Source organism: Aethalodelphis obliquidens, unplaced genomic scaffold, assembly GCF_003676395.1.
Source record: "Aethalodelphis obliquidens isolate GAN/ISIS:26980383/991018 unplaced genomic scaffold, ASM367639v1 scaffold10, whole genome shotgun sequence".
Classification (NCBI taxonomy): Eukaryota; Metazoa; Chordata; class Mammalia; order Artiodactyla; family Delphinidae; genus Aethalodelphis; species Aethalodelphis obliquidens.
Genome location: NW_020837954.1, coordinates 12007471 through 12028816, shown reverse-complemented (window position 1 = coordinate 12028816; position 21346 = coordinate 12007471). Strand labels below are relative to the sequence as shown.

The window sequence follows — 21346 nt, the reverse complement described above, 5'->3', positions numbered from 1 at the left end:
CAGCACTTAGTATGTGTTCAACATGGTGCTAAGCCCTTTTGTGGTTATTAAACTTTTGTTTCCCCTTGTGTACAAAGTGTTCCTTTGTGTGGAATATAGAAGGATATAGAATAAATGAGATACACGTTGTACTCAGGGAGCATATAGTCTGCTGCTGGGAAGATAGAAAAATATATTAACAACTATAGAATGTAGGACAACAAAGAGGTACCAGTAGGAGGAGCTTAGCATAGTGGTTAAAAGCATGGGTTCAAATCCCAGCTCTGCCACTTAATTAGCGGTGAGACCTTGTGCAAGTTACTTGATTTCTCTGTGTCTAAGTTTCTTCATCTATAAAATGGAGGTAACCTTCCTCATCTGGTTATTTTATGGGGATTTGAGTTAATATTTGTAACATGGTTGGAACATTATATGACACATTATATGTGCAATTTAAGTGTTTGTTAAACAAAATAAAATTATTTGGTAATTAAGACAGAGGAGAGATCTTTTTTTTTTAAGGGCTATCAGGAGGTTCCATGGAAAAGATATTTGAGTAGGTCCGTGAAAGATTAGTAGTATTTTTATGAGTGAAAATGGAGAAGGGGGAAGGTATTCCAGGCATAGGGAAACAGGCATGAGTAAGCTGTGTCCTAGGAATGACAAATAATTCATTTTGTTTACAAGCTAGTTAGTCTAACTAGAGAGTAGTAGACACAAAGAACAGAAAGGTACTTTAGATCCCAGCTACCCAAAATGTGGTCTGCACACCGGAAACATTTGGCATGCAGAATCTCAGACCTCATCCCAGACCTACTGAAACAGAATATATATTTTAACTATATCCCAAATAATTGGTATGGACAGTAAAGATTGAGAAGCACTGCTTTAGACTATATCTTGGAGGGTCTATTAATGCCAGGGATCAGATTATAATGGTCTATTTTATATTAGATAAACAGTTGAATTTTTTAAAGTAGGGAGAGAGATGATTAAATCTGTGCTTTGCTAATGTTAAATAAGTGTATTAAACTGGGAATAGATTAAATGGAAGACAAACTAAAGATGGTAAACAAGTTACAAGGCTATTTTAGTAACAGAGTACACAGATTATCAATCTCTTGGATACTGGCAAAAGCTGATAGAACTCAGAGGAGCCTGATGCATAAACCAATGCCATTTTTTAATGCATTTACTATGAAAACTATAACTGTTCAGTTGGCTGATTATTCCAGATGAGTAGTTGGCACATTTCCTACAGCCCTGATGTCCTTAGGCATACATTTTAAATTTATTTATTTATTATAGGTTTTTTGGCCGTGTTGGGTCTTCATTTCTGCACGAGGGCTTTCTCTAGTTGCGGCGAGCGGGGGCCACTCTTCATCGCGGTGCGCGGGCCTCTCACTGTCGCAGCCTCTCTTGTTGCGGAGCACAAGCTCCAGACGCGCAGGCTCAGTAGCTGTGGCTCACGGGCCCAGTTGCTCCGCGGCATGTGGGATCTTCCCAGACCAGGGCTCGAACCCATGTCCCCTGCATTGGCAGGCAGATTCTCAACCACTGCACCACCAGGGAAGCCCAGGCATCCAGTTTATGTGACTAAACCGTCCTCCTATCTAGAAGGATACTACTTTTGTAACATCCTTGGGAAAATTTTAAAAACAGTTGTTTTCTGTTTTCTGTGGTTCTTATGAGGAACACCTATTGAGAAAGGCTGCATAGGAAGCCAAATCATTACAAGAATTAAACCTGACACATCTCCACTGTAAGGTTATGGGCAGTCTTTTCCTCTGGACGGTGTTGGTGATACACAGTCTAAATCTTGCTCTTTGGAGTTTCATTTTAGATCCCACACATATCATCTTCCTTTTGTTAATCCCCCCGCCCCCAGGCAGATTTCAAAGTAATTTGATTAGGTTTTGCCTTTCTTAATTACAGTTCCATTCCAGTTCTTCCTCCCATTATGCCCCACATACTTAAATGAATATTCCCAGTTTTTTTATCCAACTTTAAAGAAAAACCCTTAGCTAATCTCTATCATTAAATATTGGGGGTGTTTTTCAGTTTCATTTTTATAGTAAAATTGATTTTAAATCGGGATGGTGGATGTGAGCTTACCCCGCCCCATTATACTGCTGGCCTTGTATCTGTAAATCTAGATTATTTTTTTAATATGTAAATGAGTTGTTTTGTTGAAAATCATAATATCACCTCTGTTATAACATTTATTAACAAGGAAATCCTTTGGAGATAGGTTCTTGTTTCATGTAAATAGAAGAAGTTTTATATTTCTAATAGATTGGTTTTAGCATTTTTGTTAGGTGTTATTAAACATATAAATCAATTTGTACGTATTTTAGTAAACAAAGCAATTTATCAGTAGGTGGATGTTGTTGTTAGGTGGGCATGCAAGAAGGCAGAAGAAAAAAGAAATGTTCAGTGCTGATACTTCAGGAATGGCTTAATACAGCTAAGGAAAAAAGATGAAAAGTTACCTTCATCTGCAGTCCAAGCATAATTTCTAATTTTGTTTTTAGTAAGTAGTATAGGTAGTGTTTTTATCATGTGCATAATATCATAAAACACATCTAGACTAATGCCTGTGTCTTGAAGATATATTGACCATTTTCATCCTTAGTTACTTTATTCATCCTTAGATAGTAACGGATATAATCTAGAGATCATGAGTCTTCTGCTCATTAGAACAATATGTTACGATGTGTGAGTTGCCTTTGGAATGAAAGTATTTATATTTTTCCTCAAAATCAGGGTAATTTTATGCTGTTAGCGAAAACTGTATTCCTGTTTACATACTCAGTAGCTGTACCCACATTTCTGCTTATTAGCTGCTCTTAAAGAAAGCTCTACTATTTGTTCATTGCATTTATTGAGAATAACAGTAATTTTAGTGGAAAGTATAGATGAAAACCTAATCTTTTTGTGTTCCCCTTTCCTTTTCAATTTTGCTTGTACTCTGACTTCCCTGTGTAATCTGGTTAGGTAATAAAGTAATTTTTCTGATAATTAAAGATTCTTAAAATCTGATACATAGGCACCAAGAGTGGAAGCACAAGTTCTTCTTGGATCTTTGGTTTGCTTTCCCAACTTATATTGTGAACTGCCTGCTCTCCATCCCAACATTCCTGATATTGCTGTGTCTCAATTTACAGATGTTAAGGTAAGAAATAAGGTGCTAATTTTTAGCGTTTAAATGACTTTATAATCATAACAGTATATTCAGTAAAATTTGTGCTCTTCATTTTCCTCTTGAAATCCACACAATTGTTAAAGAACTTTAGCCAGCTGTACCCCTCAGACACAAAGGCTGGAATGTCCATTAGGAGCATAACCTTTTTTTATAACTATTACTTTGGAAATATTTTCTCATTATTGAACCCACTCACATGTCATTATCTTAGGATTCATTCATTCACTCACTGAACATTTATTGAAATCCCATGAGCCATATACTATGCTGCTAATGTAAGGCTTCTAAGATTGAGATGGCACTCGACCTGCATATTTGACTGTCTCCTTCTCCCAGTTTTCCAAGGTGATGAATCAAATAATGTAATGGAATAGTCTAGTCTGCTATAGGAAACTGTGGAATTGGGGTGGAGATCCCATGTACCTGAAGCATTAACAGGCTTGAGTAAGAGATGGTGCAAAATTGAACTGTCTATACAATTGCTTACCCAGGTAGTAAATCTTTTAAAAAAAAAAAAAAGATAGTGTCTAATTAGGAGTAGACATACCCTAATTGTTGTTTACAAGCCTTTTTAAAAATTTCAAGTAAAAAAAATTGGTGAAAAGTTGTTTTGTGCCTCTGTAGAGGTCAGCCTCTGTTTGAAGGGGAAGGTGTGACATGATCAGAATCCTTAGTCCTCTGGACTCAGTAATTCTTAGACCAAGGTAGAGGGGAGTGGTGAGGTCAGGTTTCGTAGTTAGGATAAAGGCACTTAGTGCTCTGGACCCAGCAATGTGCCTGGTAGTGAATAATTCCGTCACTAAGTCAAGACCTGTCTCTAACTGAATGCCCATGTATTATAAATTCCCACAGGTTTAACAGTCCTAAGAAGTTGTGCTTGTTATAGTAATTGCCAGATGGTCTCTGTTTGACCTGAATTGGCCCTAGAATTAGAAGGGAAAAGAGAATAAAGAAGGGACGAGAGAGGGGCATTCTATCTCCTCAGAAGTCATGCTGATGATTTTTTTTTAAACTTGTGCTTTCTCTGAAAGAAATGTTTTAAATCAAATTTTTGTCAGTAGTTTTGCATATACTTTCCATACCACCTCTATTTCTCTGTGCTACATTTGTAATAATTACACTTGTAATTATTTTTCAGTGTCTGATTTATACTTTAGACAAATAAGTACCACAAGGTCTTAGTTATTGCTATATCCTCAGAGCTTAACACGTTGCTTGGCATGTAGAATATTCTCCCAAAACATTTGTTAAACAAGTGAACTTCACTTAAACATAAAATTGTAGGGGCCGATGCAAATTTATAATGATATTTAATTAAAACTATACAAATTGACCTTTAGTATTCAGGGATGTAATGGCTTTGGTTTCTTCTATTTTCAGAAGATCCTGAAGGTCAAAGATAGGTAAGAGTTTCAGTTTGCTTAGGCCATTTTGAGTTTGTTTGGGCTTAGCCTAGCCTACTATATGTGATTTGTATGATCAGAGTGGCCTTGTCCTTTGCTGGCCATTGTATAGGCAGTAATGGCTGAAGTGATTAAAAGAAAAAACCAAAATAACACTATTACATAGAAAGCTCTTGGGCTTAAACAATAGGTAGCTTCCAAGTACCTATTCATTGCTAGCCATTGGGTTAGGTGCTAAATTCACAAAGATAAGTAGAAGGTTACTCCTCTGAGGAGCTTACAATCTAGATAGCTGATAAATCCTTAGTGAGTGAATAATTGAATGATTTTTAAAAACCATATTAACTATTAACTAGCACTTATCCCAAAACTCACACATAAGAAGAGGAAGCTTTCTTTTAAATGATAATTCTCAAAGTTGTGAAGAGTTTTGTTCATACCTTTGAGCTATTAAATCTGCTTTAATTATCTTTATAGTGCGCATTTTATTACTCTTCTAATCAGGAAAAAAGTTTTTGAACATATACATTTGGTGATAAATTTCAAAAATCATTTGTCTGCTATAACAAAATACTACAGACTGGGTAGCTTATAAGTGACAGAAATTTCTCACAGTTCTGGAAGCTAAGTCCAAAATCAAGGCTCTAGCATAATCACATTCTGGTGAAGACCCTCTTCCTGGTTCATAGCCAGTGCCTTCTTGCTGTGTCCTCACAGAGTAGAAGGTGCTTAGGGAACTCTGTGGGAGTCTCTTATTTATAAGAGCATTAATCCCATTCATAAAGGCCCCACTCTCATGGCCTAAGTACCTCCTAATACCATCATCTTCAGGGGTTAGGATTGCAATGTACGAATTTGGGGGGAAGGCACAAACATTCAGACCATACCATTGTTTTATTTATTTAGCTAATTTTATGCATAACATTGGAATATACTAAAAGTATGTACATGAGAACGAAAAATGTCTGTTTTATTTTGCTATTGTATCCCTAGCGCCTGACACAGTGCCTGGGTCCGTGGTGGCTGTTTAATAAATATTTGTTAAATAAATGAATGAAAAATCTTAGTCATTGCTAATATTTCTCCTTCATTTTAGGAACTTATAATCAAAACTGTATTAAGCTCGGCAAGAGATGAGCCCTCTGGTCCTGCACGGTAAGTCAGATATTCTTAAGCCTTGACATAGCTATTCTGTGTTTGTAGTTTTATTTTAGAAGTTAACGGAATTATTTAGCAGTCCAGATTGTTTCAGATACACAAAAGCTATTCTGAATCACAAATTTAAATTATTTGGATGATTAAATACATTTTTTCATTATTTAAGTATGAACCTTCCCTTCAGTAAAAAAATAAAATCCTAATCACCTTCTTCAGTATCTTCACCTTCTGTGTCCAAAATGATTTCTTTTAATTTTATTTAAGTAGATTTTGCTTTCCCTTCAGATTATATTTGTCACCGTCTCTTATGTAGTACCTTGAAATATGGTACTAGTTACCCAGTGAATGTTTGTTAAATTGAATTAAAATATTTTTTATATTTTAATTCAATTTTATTTTCAATTTTAATTTCAATTTTAATTTCAATTTTATTAAAGTAATATATCTAAGAAAATAGTATATATTAATATTTATAAATATTTGATCAGGATATTTTTAAAAATAGAATGTAAATAATAAGATTTTAGAATGTTTTTGTTTTTAAATGTCTCATTAAGAAGTGAAAACTGTGGCATTTTGTCTGTGTTACTAAACCTTTCTCAAAAAGGTTGATTTAAATCAGCATGTTGCCTAACCTATAATGGAAAAGAATCTGAAAAAGAATATATATATATAACTGAATCATTTTGCTGTACACCTGAAACTAACACATTGTAAATCAACTATACTTCAATTAAAAAAAAAAAAAGCAGGTTGCCAATAGCATACCATGCTCCTTCTTTTCCCCCAAATATCATATATCATTATTTTATATTTCTTGAACCTCCACAAAGCTGTGTCTTTTTCAATAATCTACACATTATTTGACTCAAGGTTCATGAAGGTACAGATCATGACTTTGACCGTTTGGATTCTAATTCTAAGTTAAACCTCTTCTTTTTCCAGCAACTAAAAGTAATGAGCAATTTTCTTAAATGAGACATAGCTCCAGCTTTTTAATTCAGTTGTGTATTTTTCTTACTTAATAGCCAAGGTAACTAAAAACAAGTCTTTTTGAGTGAATTCTTTTTCAACATTAATTCTATTTTAATACTGCTCAGCTACTCCAGAAAATGACATTGTCTTTTCCATTATCCCACATTTTCATTTCTTTTAGCTTTAGCCCCAAATTTGATGATTTTCGATATTCTTTCCCTAGCATTTTCTGTGTTAATAATGACAACCTTTTAAGTTTACGAGGATATTCCTATAATATTGTTTCGTTTAATCCTCATCACAATTCTAAGAAATTATTGGAATCATCATTATTCTTCCAATTTTGCTAGCAAGAAACTGATGGCTTAGAAAACTAACATTCATTAAGCCTTTTCTACGTGCCAGCCACTGTTCTAAACACTTTATTACCTCACTTAATCTTTACAACAACTCTCAGAGAATTTCAGTAATATGCCCTATCACCCAGAAAATGTAGAGCCATGATTAAAACCCTGGCAGTTTGTCTTCAGAGCCTTATTAGATGCATAAGTAATAAGTGGCAGAACCAGAATTGAACCTATAGCTTCTGATTCTACATCTTCTGCCTTTTTTTTTCTTTTGCGGTACGCGGGCCTCTCACTGTTGTGGCCTCTCCCCTTGCGGAGCACAGGCTCCGGACGTGCAGGCTCAGCGGCCATGGCTCACGGGCCTAGCCGCTCCGCGGCATGTGGGATCTTCCCAGACCGGGGCACGAACCCGTGTCCCCTGCATCGGCAGGCGGACTCTCAACCACTGTGCCACCAGGGAAGCCCTGCCTTTTTTTTTTTTTTTTAAAAAAAAAAAAAACTTCATTGCCTCTCAGGTGAAAGAATATCAAAGCCTAAAACATAATTGACCAGATGTACACTTGGGAATCATTAACATGATAGCTCGTTGACAGTATAGGAAAATCCCAGAAGTCGAACGTTAAACGTTTTCTAAACTTGTTTGCCTATACTTTTCAGGAATGTAAGGCCTTAGAAGCTTATACCCCAGAATCTGACTAGTAGCAGAAAGTTGAGCCATACTGGGAATAATCTAGATTATTTTGACATCTTGAAGAATGTAGGAAGCTGTACACACACATGCACACACAAAAACTGATGTTAACCTTTAAAAAGCAAAAACCAAAAAACAAAAACTTAAGCATTTGTACTCCCAGTCTGTGCCTTTTACTGTGTCTTTAGTTAGCTGCATCTATGGAGAACTTTGCTTCACTTCAGAGTTTATTGTTATTTTAGGATTACAGCTCCTTCCACTGCTAAAGCTGTCACTTGGTTATTTAGATCTATAAATGTTACATAAGATTGATGGGTGGACAACAGTAGGGAAGAAAGGAAGCTGTAGACCTCACATAGAAGACTTTCTATAGCTTTGATAGTAAATTAGTAGCATTAACACTGATGGACTGAAAGAAGGGACTTAACTTCTGATCCATTATGTTCAGGAAGAAAAATATTTCTGCATTGAATTGTTCTGAAATTTAGCATTCTACTGAATTTAATTTAAGAATATCAGTATCAGGACATGTAAGATATATCAGGAAACTAGAAGGAGCTGACTTTCTTTTAATACTTAGAAACATTATATGCTTCATCAGAAGCTTATACTTGAACACACTAATAGAATTTTTACTGATTCTGATCATCAGATTACTTTCTTCAAGCTGAAACTCAGTTGAAGTAGGGAACTGAAGTTTCACAAGACATGAGGAAACAGAACAAAAAATCTCCAAGTTCTGTTTCTGTTGGAATTCCTTTATAAAGTGTATAAATTTTATTTGTGGTCCCAATTTGTTTTAAAAAGAATTTGTAGCTAGCTATGTTAAATGTAAAAGATATGAAAATAATATCTTACTGACTGCTGCTATCAGTCAATAAAATTACACTTTCCTTTTTTTAAAAAAAAAAAAAAATTTTATTTATTTATTTATTTTGGTCTGCATCCGGTCTTCGTTGCTGCTCGCAGGCTTTTTCTAGTTGTGGTGAACAGGGGCTACTGTTGGTTGCAGTGCATGGGCTTCTTACTGCAGTGGCTTCTCTTGTTGCAGAGCACGGGCTCTAGGCGCTCGGGCATCAGTAGTTGTGGCACGTGGGTTCAGTAGTTGTGGCACACGGGCTTAGTTGCTCCACGGCGTTTGGGATCTTCCCGGACCAGGGCTCGAACCTGCTCCCCCTGCATTGGTAGGTGGATTCTTAACCACTGTGCCACCAGGGAAGTCCCCACTCTTTGCTTTTTGAAAGCAGGTTGCATATTTGTTTGGGAAGCTTTATGACAATATCAATTTATCAATATGGGTTTGTTAGAAAGATCCTGTGTGTTATCCCCACCTGTGATCTTGGTAATAAATTATAGTTGAAAATAAGGCTTAGAACAGGGAACTCTACTCAATATTCTGGAATAACCTATATGGGAAAAGAATCTGAAAAAGAATGGATGTATGTATATGTATAACTGAATCACTTTGTTATATACCTTGAAACACACAATATTGTAAATCAACTATACTCCAATATAAAATAAAAATTAAATTAAATTGAAAAAAATAAGGCTTAGAGTTTGGGGGATGTGCTCTCCTCCACTTTATCTTCCTAAGTAACAAATTGATTAATTAACAGCAATAAATTGATTAATTAACAGAGTAACAAATTGATTAATTCACCTAAACAGTGCATGTTCACTCTGGGTTGGTTGGTTGTGGGTGTTTTGGTTGTGGTGGTGGTGTCATTTCACTTAAACACTCATCCACTTTTATTTGTATCATTATTGGTTGCCTTTTCTGCAGGTGTGTAGCACTTTGCAGTTTAGGTATTTGGATTTGTGAAGAACTAGTCCATGAGTCTCATCATCCTCAAATTAAGGAAGCTCTGAATGTAATTTGTGTTTCCTTAAAGGTAAGTAAATAAATATTTAGTGGACTATATTAAGATAGACTATATTAAGTATAGAATGTATGATTATTTTTCTCTAAATGCTAATTATATATTGTGCCCTTACAGAATAATTAATTCATTATTACATTATTTCTTTGATTCCGACTTTTTCCTTAAGAATAGTTCTACTCTTGATTTTAGGATATCTTGGTGATGACCTGTTTTATCTCAACTTTTTATATATTTGGCTTTGTCCCTAAGATAAATATGGATGACTCCTAAAAGGAAACCAGTCATTTAACAACATTTGTAAGGCTGTTTATCATTTCTTAATCAGTATTTTTGTAACCTACCCTTCAATCTTTATTACTTCCTGAATTCTTGAGCTATTCAGGTTTTGGCTTTATCATTCAAGTTAAATGCCCTCTTTGTGACCAGAATAAGATTTGCTCAGAAATAATAACCCGATTATTTGGAGAGTCTGAATGAATAAATGGATATTTTTTATTTGTAAAAAGATGAGTGATATTATTTTTTGTCCTAAGACTTGTATTATAATATCTGTATAGAACTCTAAACACACAAAGTACAAATATTACTTATTTGACAGATATTTCTGAGTATATACTATGTTTGAGGTGCTTTGCTAGGCAGAGTAAGGAATACCAGAATGAAAAAGAAATATAAATACTAGATTGAAGATATTAATAATATGATGGCTGAAACAGATTAAAATAAGTAATAAAATATAAAACACTGAGAGAACCAAATGAGTGGTGCATATAAACTGCTGATTGAGTTCAGAGAAAGCAGAGGTCACTTTGACTTAGGTATCAGAGAAGACTGGAAAGAGGAAGTATGTGGTCAGGGCTTGAAGAGTGGGTGAGATTTGGTTATAGAAAGATAAGCATAAAAAGTTTGACTTTATACCATTGGGGAGTCATCTAAGATTTTTAAGCATAGAGAACGTCAGCATCAGAACAGTTCTTCAGAAGATAATATGGAAGTATTGAGTATAGTAAGTAGATTGCAATGGGGAAAGATGGGATAACAAGATTAGCAGTTTAGAGGCCATTCCAGAAATCCAGGTAAGAGAAAATGGAATAAAACTTCAATGAGGACAGTCAAACATTACAAAGAAAAAATAAAGTTAATTATATCTTTGGAATGTGTTATGATTTGCTTATTTTGCAGGTGTATATTTATCTTCCTAATAATATTTTAATAAACACAAATATAGAATGACAAAAAAAACACGTATACAATTTAAAATTTTTTAGCAGCTAATGCAGAGATGAATAATATCAGGAAGAAATTTTTTATAACAGTGCTTTTTTGTTTTTGTTTTTTTCTTATTATTATTACAGTTTACAAATAAAACAGTAGCCCATGTAGCTTGTAACATGCTTCACATGCTGGTTCATTATGTACCTAGACTTCAGATTTACCAGCCTGATTCTCCCTTGAAAATTATTCAAGTAAGTAATTTCTCATTTATTTCTTATTACGACTTGTTAAAGATCCTTAGATTTGGATACCTTGAGATTAAAATTATTTAATAGTTTTCTTTAAATTTTGCATAGGTAAATAATGGCCACTCAGGGTACTTTTTTTTTTTTTTCTTTTTTTTTACGGTACGTGAGCCTCTCACTGTTGTGGAGCACAGGCTCCAGACGCACAGGCTCAGCAGCCGTGGCTCACGGGCCCAGCCGCTCCGCGGCATGTGGGATCTTCCCGGACCGGGGCACGAACCCGTGTTCCCTGCATGAGCAGGCGGACTCTCAACCACTGCGCCACCAGGGAAGCCCCAAGGTACTTTTTTGAGATATCAAAGTTCATGACAGTCCCTTTCTATATTATGTTAAGAGATTATGTGGTTGGTTTTAAATGCTACATGCAAATTTATCATTGCCATTGTCTTTTAATGTATATTAGGCTTCATTCCCTGTCTTAGGTTAGAAAACATACCATCCCTCCAGTTACCAAAATCAGGAGATTATTTTGATTCATTCCTTTCCTTTCCTCTTCAGCCAGTCATTTATGAAGTGGTTTATTTTTATTTTTATTTTTTTTATGTGTTCTGTGCTTCCTACAATACCTGACATTTTTCAACCCTTAATTATTTCTTTCTTGAGATACTATAATAACCTTCTAAACTGGTTTCCTGTCTTCTGAGGTCATCCCCTCCAAGTCATCATTCACATTGACATGACTCTTATGTCACTTTCCTGGAGAACAAACAAACAAACAAAATCTCTGAGTGGTTTTCCTTTGTCTATAAAATAAGACCCAAACTCTTTAGCTGGGAATTAATTTGAGGCCTCCAGATGAGGACCCAGCCCATCTTTTCAGAATCATGTACTGATTCCTTTTATGAAATACCCTGTAGTCTGGACACCTGAGTCAGCTATTATCCCCTAAACATACCCCTCACTCTCTTCTTACCTAAAATGTTTTACTTTTCTCTACCCCACCCCCCATCTTTCAGTGATTGGTTTAAATACCATCTCCTCAAAAAATAAGAATCCTTACTTGTTCTCTCCAACCAGAATTTATCTTTCTTATCTTCATATTCTTATAACATTTTTAGGAAAGATAGTAATTAATATTTATTAAGCACCTACTACCATGTATCAGTCACTATACTAGTCACCCTTTCATATGTTACCTCATTTAATTCGTAAAAAGTCATTTGAGGTGGACTGTTATCCCTGCCTCCTCTCCTCCCTTTATTTAAGATGAGAGAACTGAGGAGATAGCAACTGTATAAAGTCATAAGGTAACAGGGTAGAAACAGGGTTCAAACCCAAGTCCGTAAAATTTCAAGTCCAGACTTTTCCCACTCAACCACGTCGCCAGGCCCTATTTTAGCACTAAATATACTTGTGTAAAAATTCTAAGCTTCTTGGGACTTCCCTGGTGGCGCAATGGATAAGATTCCATGTTCCCAACGCAGGGGGCCCGGGTTTGATCCCTGGTCAGGGAACGAGATCCCACATGGCGTGCTGCAACTAAGAGTTCACATGCCACAACTAAGGAGCCTGCGGGCTGCAACTAAGTAGCCCGCCTGCTACAACCAAAGAGCACACATGCCACAACTAAGGAGCCTGTGAGCCGCAACTAAGGAGCTTGCGTGCCACAACTAAGACCTGATGCAACCAAATAATAAATATTTTTTTTAAAAAATTCTGAGCTGCTTCTTTAAGACAATGGCATTTTTTTCTTCATTATTTTGTATGCCTAGGATGACTTGCATGTAGAATCTCTTAGGTAAATAATCTGTTGAGTTGAATATATAGCATTATGGTTAAGAGGTTGGGTTTGAAGGTTAGACCTGGTTTAACTAACCCCTGACTCTGCCATTTACTAACTTTGTAACTGTCAACAAATTACTCAGTCCTCTAAATTCTGGCTTTCTTTATCTTTACATTTGGGATAAAAATACCTACCTCACAGAGTTGCTCTGAAGACTAAATGAGAAAATATATGTAACACGCTGAGCACTTTTTGCCATAAAAGTGATGGGACATAAGTTTTAATAAATGTTGGCAGCAGCTACCATTGTTATCATGCAGGACGTGATAACTGGATGTAAATGTGAATGTTCATATATATGTCTATTAGTATTAAAACATTTGAAATTTTAAAACTCGAAAATTTTACCCTTTAAGATTGATTATTCTGTTGAAAGTTAAGGTGTTCTTTAAGTAAGCATATTTTTTTTGTTCATTTGAAGGCCTCCAAATCCTTTCCCTTATTTTCTTCGTAGTTTATATATTATTAATACTTATCTAAGTAATTCTTAGGTGTGTAGAGTTTTTGCAGATTGCTTCACTGTACATTATAGTAGCCAGTGCCTACAGATAAATGGTTATACTTTACCTCTAATTGAATGAAGAAATGAAATTCTAAAATAGTAGAGCATTTCACTAATGGTTACCTACTTACATAGTTAGGAATAGAAGCCCAGTTCTATTACCAGTATTAAGTATTAATCTAATATACTAGATTCTATTAGTGTGTAAAGCCTTTTATGGTATAAATTATGTTTAGAGGAATTTTTCTACATGAAGCAATCATTTATAAAAATTTAATAGCATACAATAAAAATACAGTAAATTTGCCTCTATACATTTTTTTTTTTTTTTTTTTTTTTTTTGCGTTACGCGGGCCTCTCACTGTTGTGGCCTCTCCCGTTGCGGAGCACAGGCTCCAGACGCGCAGGCTTAGCAGCCATGGCCCACGGGCCCAGCCGCTCCGCAGCATGTGGGATCCTCCTAGACCGGTGCACGAACCCGTGTCCCCTGCATCGGCAGGCGGACTCCCAACCACTGCACCACCAGGGAAGCCCACCTCTATACGTTTTTAACATGCACATTAAAAAATTGAATGAGGGCTTCCCTGGTGGCGCAGTGGTTGAGAATCTGCCTGCCAGTGCAGGGGACACGGGTTCGAGCCCTGGTCCGGGAGGATCCCACATGCCGCGGAGCAACTAGGCCCGTGAGTCACAACTACTGAGCCTGCACGTCCGGAGCCTGTGCTCCGCAACAAGAGAGGCCGCAATAGTGAGAGACCCGCGCACCGCGATGAAGAGGGGCCCCCGCTTGCCACAACTAGAGAAAGCCCTCACACAGAAACGAAGACCCAACACAGCAAAAGTAAATTAATTAATTAATAAACTCCTACCCCCAACATATTCTTAAAAAAAAAAAAATTGAATGAGATCAAGAAATTTCCAGGGTAAATGATAACACTATAAGAATGTTTTGCTTTCTTTTAATAAGGTCTTTTATTTCATATTCTCTGTATCAATTTTATTCATATTCTGTTCAGTGTATAATATATGTTAATTTAAAAAGCCACATTATAAAATCTTTCTTTAAAAAAAAGGCGTATATTTACAAGTATATATACCAAAATATCTGGGAAGATGAGAGTAAATTTCTTTATTTTCCCCCCAAGTTTATTGGGGAATAATTGATAAATATAATTGTATTATATTAAAGTATATAACATAATGATTTGATATTGTAGAAGGGTTACCAAGATCAAGATAATTAACATATCCATTACCTCACATTGTTAACATTTTTTTATGGTGAGAATGCTTAAGGTCTACTCTTAGCAACTTTAAGATATTCAGTACTGTACAATTAACTGTAGTTACTGTACTATACATTAAATCCTCAGAACTTATTTTTATAACTGAAAATTTGTACCCTTTGACCTACATCTCAGTTCACTAGACCCCAGACCCTGGCAACCACTATTCTGTTTCTATAAAATCAGCTTTTTTTACTTTTCCACATATAAGTGATACCATACAATATTTGTCTTTGTCTGGCTTATTTCACTTAGTGTAATGCACTCCAGTTTCTTTCATGTTGTCATAAATGGCAGGATTTTCTTCTTTCCTATGGCTTGAATAATATTCCATTGTGTATATATGTATACCACAATTTCTTTATCTGTTCATCTGTTGAAAGGCATGAGGGCTGTTCCATATCTTGGCTATTGTGAGTAATACTGCAGTGAGCATGGGTGTGCAGGTATCTCTTTGAGACACTGATTTCATTTCCTTCTGATATATACCCAGGAGTGGTATCATATGGTAGTTCTATTTTTAATTTTTTGAGGAACCTTCATACTGTTTTGCGTAATGGCTGTATCAGTTTACATTCCCACCAATAGTGTATAAGGGTTCCCTTTTTTCCACATCCTCACCAACATCTGTTCTCTCTTGTTTTTTTACAAATAGCCATCCTAACAAAGGTGAGGTGATATTTCATTGTGGTTTTGATTTGCATTTTCGTGATACTACCGATGTTGAATACCTTTTCATGTTCCTGTTGGCCACTTGTATGTCTTTGGAAAAATGTCTATTCAGATCCTTTGCCCATTTATAAATTTAGTTAGTTTTGCTATTGGGGGTATAAGTTCCTTGTATATTTTGGATATTAACGCCTTATCAGATACATGGTTTGCAAATATTTTTTTTCCATTCTGTAAGTTGTCTTTTCACTTTATTGATGGTTTCATTTGCTGTGCAGAAGCTTTTAGTTTATGTAGTGCCACTTGTTTATTTTTTTGTTTTTGCTTCTACTTTAGGTATGATTTCCAAAAAAATCATTACCAAGACCCATGTTAAGGAGCCTTTTCCTATGTTTTCTTCTAGGAGTTTTATGGTTTCAGGTCTTTATATTAAGCCTTTGATCCATTTCAAGTTAATTGTTGTGAGTGGTATAAAATTGGGGTCCAGGGGACTTCCCTGGTGGTCCAGTGGCTAAAACTCCCTGCTCCCAATGCAGGGGGCCCGGGTTCGATCCCTGGTCAGGGAACTAGGGAACTCCACATGCTGCAACTAAAAAAAGATCCCTCGTGCCGCAACTAAGACCCGGTGCAGACCAAAAAAAAAAAATTGGGGTCCAGTTTCATTCTTTTGCACATGGATATCCAGTTTTCTTCACGCCGTGTGTGTGTTCTTGAACCCTTGTCAAAGATTAGTTGACTGTATGTGGGGGTTTATGTCTAGGCTTTATTCTAATGCACAGGTCTGTATGCCTGTTTTTATGTCAGTACCTTACTGTCAGTACCATATTTTGATTACTGTAGCTTTATAATAAAGCTTGAAATCAGGAAGTGTGACGCCTCCAGCTTTGTTCTTCTTTCTCAAGATTGCTTTGGCTCTTTGGGTTTTTTTGTGGTTCCATTCAAATTTTAAGATAGTTTTTTTCTATTTCTGAGAAAAACACCACTGGAATTTTGCATTCAGTTGCATTGAATCTGTAGACCGCTGTGGTAGTGTGAACAATTGAACGATATTAATTCTTCCCCATCTATGACATGGAATATCTTTCTATTTATTTGTGTCTTCAGCTACATTCACTAGTGTTTTCTAGTTTTCAGTGTATAAGTCTTCCACCTCCTTGGTTAAATTTATTCCTAAGTATATTATTGATTTTGATGCTGTTGTAAATGGGATAGCTTTCTTAATTTCTCTTTGTGATAGTTTATTGTTGGCGTATAGAAATGCAGCTGATTTTTGTATGTTGATTTTGCATCCTGCAGCTTTAGTGAATTCATTTATGAGTTCTAACGGGGTTTTTTTTGGTGGAATTTTAGGATTTTCTATATATAAGATCATGTCATATACAAACAGAAATAATTTTACTTCTTCCTTTCAGACTTGGATGCCTTTTATTTCTTTTTCTTGCCTAATTGCTGTGGTAGGACATCCAGTACTGTGTTGAATAGAAGTGGCAGTTGTGAGCATCCTTATCTTGTTCCTGACTTTAGAGGAAAGGATATTAACTTTTTACCTTTTGAGTATGGTGTTAGCTTTGGGCTTGTCATATATGGTGTTTATTATGTTGAGATACATCCCTTCTATACCTAATTGGTTGAGCAAAGTAGATGTCTTGAGTGATAAATTACAGGTGGTTTTTATAAATCTTTTTGCTTATCTATGTCTTCTCATTTTTCTATCAGAACATATATTATTTGTATGTTTATACATATTGATTCATGACTTGAATTTGTAAGAAATCCATTTATATTTAACAGAGCATATATAACTTTGGTTCTGTACATTAGGATTGTAAATGATTGATAGTTAAGTGTACTTGAAAAGCTGACCTATTAAAAATTACTTTGAAATAACAATGTTAATATATTTTGGATAAACTTTCAGCAGTAGATTTTGTATCACTTTAGCATTATTGTTTAAGTTTTAGGATGCACCATTAGTTTGACATATTTTGAGCTATTTTCTTTATTTCCTACAGATTCTAATAGCCACTATTACCCATCTTTTGCCAAGTACAGAAGCTTCATCTTATGAAATGGACAAGAGGGTAATTTAAATTTTTTAATATTTAATATGTGGTTACCTAGTAAGATACTTATATTTTAAAACTGTGAAGGTATATGTATTTACATGGGAGACAATAATTAATCTTGTGTTTAAAATAATTGGAAATATAGCTTTCCATTATTTAAGTGTAACTAAATCACATTTTAGTTTATATCTCAAGTTAATCATGGTCATCTGATAAAATCTTTGAATTTTAGGGTTGTAAGGAACCTGGGAGGATATTCTGTCCATTTATAATTTTTTTACTTGTTATGGTCTTGTTTATGCCTGAAAATAACTGAGAATAGGTCCAGAAACATAATTACAGCTGCAGAGTTCTGTAAATAATGGGCAGAACATATGTAATAAAACATACTTGATATTTCAACACAATATGATTAAGAAGTGGTAACACTGAGATTTCTTGTTGGCATTGTCAACACATGAGTTCTCTTAAACTGTGGGAGTATATGAGATCACTTAAGGTGAAGCTGTAGAGTAAGAAGGGTTAGCAAAGTATAACACCTTGAAGATAGCAGTTGAAGAACAGGCAGAGAGGGGGGTCACCAACGTAGTGACATAGAAGGCTGCTGAATTTTCTTCCTCGCTTGGACCCATGGAAGATACAGCTACACATGGAGCAATTCCCTCTGAGAGAAATCCAGAAACTAGTCAAGTGACCTCTACACATCAAACGACTAAGAAAATACCCACATCAAAAATAGGTAGGAAAGGCTGTAACACACTCTTGCCATAAACCCCACCCTAGCAGAGCTCCATACAGTCAGGAGGGAGCCCCCAATTTCCACCTTCTCTCTGAGGAGAGAAGAGTTTAGCCCATACGTCTAGCACCCCACCTTTTAAGCCTGCCACCCAAGGACAGGTCCCCAAATCACCTGGCTCTGAAAGCCAAAGGGCTTGCGTTCACAGCTCCCATAGAACTATATGAAACAAAGAAGCAGCTGTTAACAGGCACGTTGCTGTTTTAGAGATTTTTTTTCCCCATCCGTTGTTTTTATTTATTTATTTGTCTGTGGTTTATCCATCCTTTCTTTTGTACAGATGAGCAGATACATCTGTATTTTCTTTTTTCTTCCTGTTTGTTACACAAAAGTATAATAGTCTTAGATATTCATTGGTACTTTCGGTTTTTCACTTGACAGTATATTCTGGAAATTCACAATAAATAAATTCACAGAGGTCTTCTGTGTTCTTTTTTGCAGCTGTATAGTATTAGTACTCCATTGAGGGAGTGCACCATAATTTATAAATTTCATAATTTATTCAAGTCATTCTTCTATGTATGGACATAGAGATTATTTTCAGAATTTTGCAGTTACAAGCAATGCTGCAGTGACTAACTTTATGTCTGTATATTTTTACATTGTTGGAATGTGTCTTCAGAGTGTATTCCTAGAAGTGGAATTGCTGGGTCAAAAGGTAAACAGATATTGTAATTATGTTAAATATTGGCATTCCTACAAGCATATACTATGAGAGTATGTTTCCCCAGAGCCTAACCACAGAGTATGACATATTTTTAAATTTTTGCCCATTTGATAGGGGAACAATAGTATTTCAGTGTAGTGTTCATTTACCTTTCTCTTTTTATAAGTGAAGTTGAATATCTTCTCACATTTATTAATGGCCTAATTTTTTACTTTATTTTTGTGAATTGTCCATTCATATGTTTTTACATTTTCAGTCAGATTTTGGTATTTTTCCCTCAGATGTTTACATATTAGGGAGTTTTTTATGTAAGTCAATTTATCAATCTTTTACTTCATTAGGTATCTAGATTTTGAGCCACAGGTAGAAAACCTTTTCACGTTTTCTTCTAGTACTTATACAGCTTCATTGTTTACACTTTTACCCCTCATCCATTTGAAGTTTATTTTCTGTCTTTTGAGATAGGGATCTAATTTTTGTTGTTTTCCTAAATGGATAACCAGATTTCTGAGTTCCCTTTATTAAAAAGTTCCTCTTTGCCTCTTAATGAATAATCAAGTTCCATAATTACTTGGGTCTGTTTCTTAACTTTCTATACTAGCAGTTTTCAGACTCTTTTGGTGACAAAATCATTTTACTATTGATAAACATTTTTGAAGATCTCTACTTTTGTTAATGTGGATTATATTTTGTCTTCTTGACCTGTCTTGTACTGAGAGTGGTGTGTTAAAGTCTTCTATTAATATTTCTATATTTCCTTGCATCTACTGTGGTTTTTCCTTTGTAGTCACTGTTATTTTATACATAGATATCCATAACAGTTTTATCTTCATTTTGAATTATAGCTTTAACATTAATGCTTTTTGGTTTGAATTCTAATTTGCCTGGTGTACCTTTTTCCATCTCTTTAGTTTTAGCCTTTCTGAATCTTTTTGTTTAACTATATCTCTTGAATACAACACATACTTGCGTCTTGCTTTGTGAGCCAAATTGAAAATCTTTTTCTTTTATTAGGCAAGTTAAACCCACTTTTATGATATATTGTATTTTTTATCTTACCTCTGTCGTTCTATTTTATGATTATTATGCATATTATATTTTCTGTTTCTTTCTCTGCATGATGTATTTCCTTTGTTCTTCTTAAAATTCTTTTGGTATTCAGGAAACTTTGTACTTTTTTCTTGTAGTTACCTTTATATGTATACTTTTTTTAATGCCTTTGTTCCCTTGCTTTCTTAACCTTTTATACTATATGGTTTGTGATTATTTAATGGTATCCTTTATCTCCCATATGTTGCCTATATGTTAATAAGTGAGCTTATGTTACTTTTCTTCTCTCTCTTTACCTTTATTTTTAGTTCCTTTATGTCTGCACGTAACATTTAGCATATGTCATATAACAAATGATTCTTCTACACTCATCTCTACATTTTTAAAAAATCTTAGATCCATAACTAAATATATCAGATACTCACTGTTAGACTTTTTACTGAAGTTCCTCAGTCAACTTCTTGGTTAAATGAAGTTCATCTTTATTCTTCAAGATGGGCTCATGAATGCAGAATTCCCTAAGCTCTTGCATATGTAAATTTTTTTCTGTAACAACAAGATACTTGAAAAGTAGCTACTTTTCAAGTAGATACTTGAAAAGAATCCTTGGTTCACACTTATTTTCCTTGAGGTTTTTATTTTTTTTAATGTTGCCTTGCTTGTATACTGTTTTTGAGAAATCTGATGCCATTTTTATTCTCTTGTCCTTGTAAGTTATTTCATGTTTTTTCCTGGAGGCTCTAAGGAGATACACACACGCGCGCGCGCGCGCACACACACACACACACACACACACATATATTTATTTTTTTAGGTCTTACTTTTCAAGTTTTACCAGGATATGTATTAGAGTTGATTATTGCAGGTCAGTTTGTCCTGGATCTGGTAGGCCTTGTCAATATGTAGATTTTGGGGACTCCACATTTAAATGAATAGGATATTCTTTTTCTGTCTTCCATTCCAGTCATTTCTCTGTGACATTTTTTACCTTTTTCTTTGTCTCACTTTTGTTCTCTTTATTCAATACCCCTTATTAAATTTTCTTTTTATTTTTTTTAACTTATTCTTCCTTAGGCATCTTATAACTTGGGCTTCATTTCTAATATCATTTTATCATTTTTTAGTTTTCTTTCCTGACTTGAATCAATTCTTCCCTTTTTGGTCTATTTCTTCTTAGTTTTTTAAATTCCTGATTTAAGATGGAATTTTCGTTGTCCCCTATACCTAAATGCTTATTTGACAATATTTAATTTAGATTAGAAGGTTGTGTTATAGTTTTCTTCTGCTTCATTATTGGTTTTGGTGGGCAGGAATTTTCATCAGCTGAATTGCTTAAGATTCTCATTTTCTGTTTTCTTTTTAT

General features: G+C 35.0%; 1 protein-coding gene across 8 annotated transcripts in view; it reads left to right on the top strand.

Moving 5' to 3' along the window:
* The window catches only part of RALGAPA1 (Ral GTPase activating protein catalytic subunit alpha 1), a 220725-nt gene that overhangs the window by 122954 nt on the left and 76425 nt on the right, over positions 1-21346 (top strand). For all 8 annotated transcript variants that reach the window (XM_027111074.1, XM_027111075.1, XM_027111082.1 and 5 more), the window contains exons 26-30: positions 3029-3154; positions 5684-5742; positions 9545-9653; positions 11000-11110; positions 17417-17485. In XM_027111074.1, the coding sequence (XP_026966875.1) occupies positions 3029-3154; positions 5684-5742; positions 9545-9653; positions 11000-11110; positions 17417-17485 (474 nt within the window). The remainder of the gene's footprint in view (positions 1-3028; positions 3155-5683; positions 5743-9544; positions 9654-10999; positions 11111-17416; positions 17486-21346) is intronic.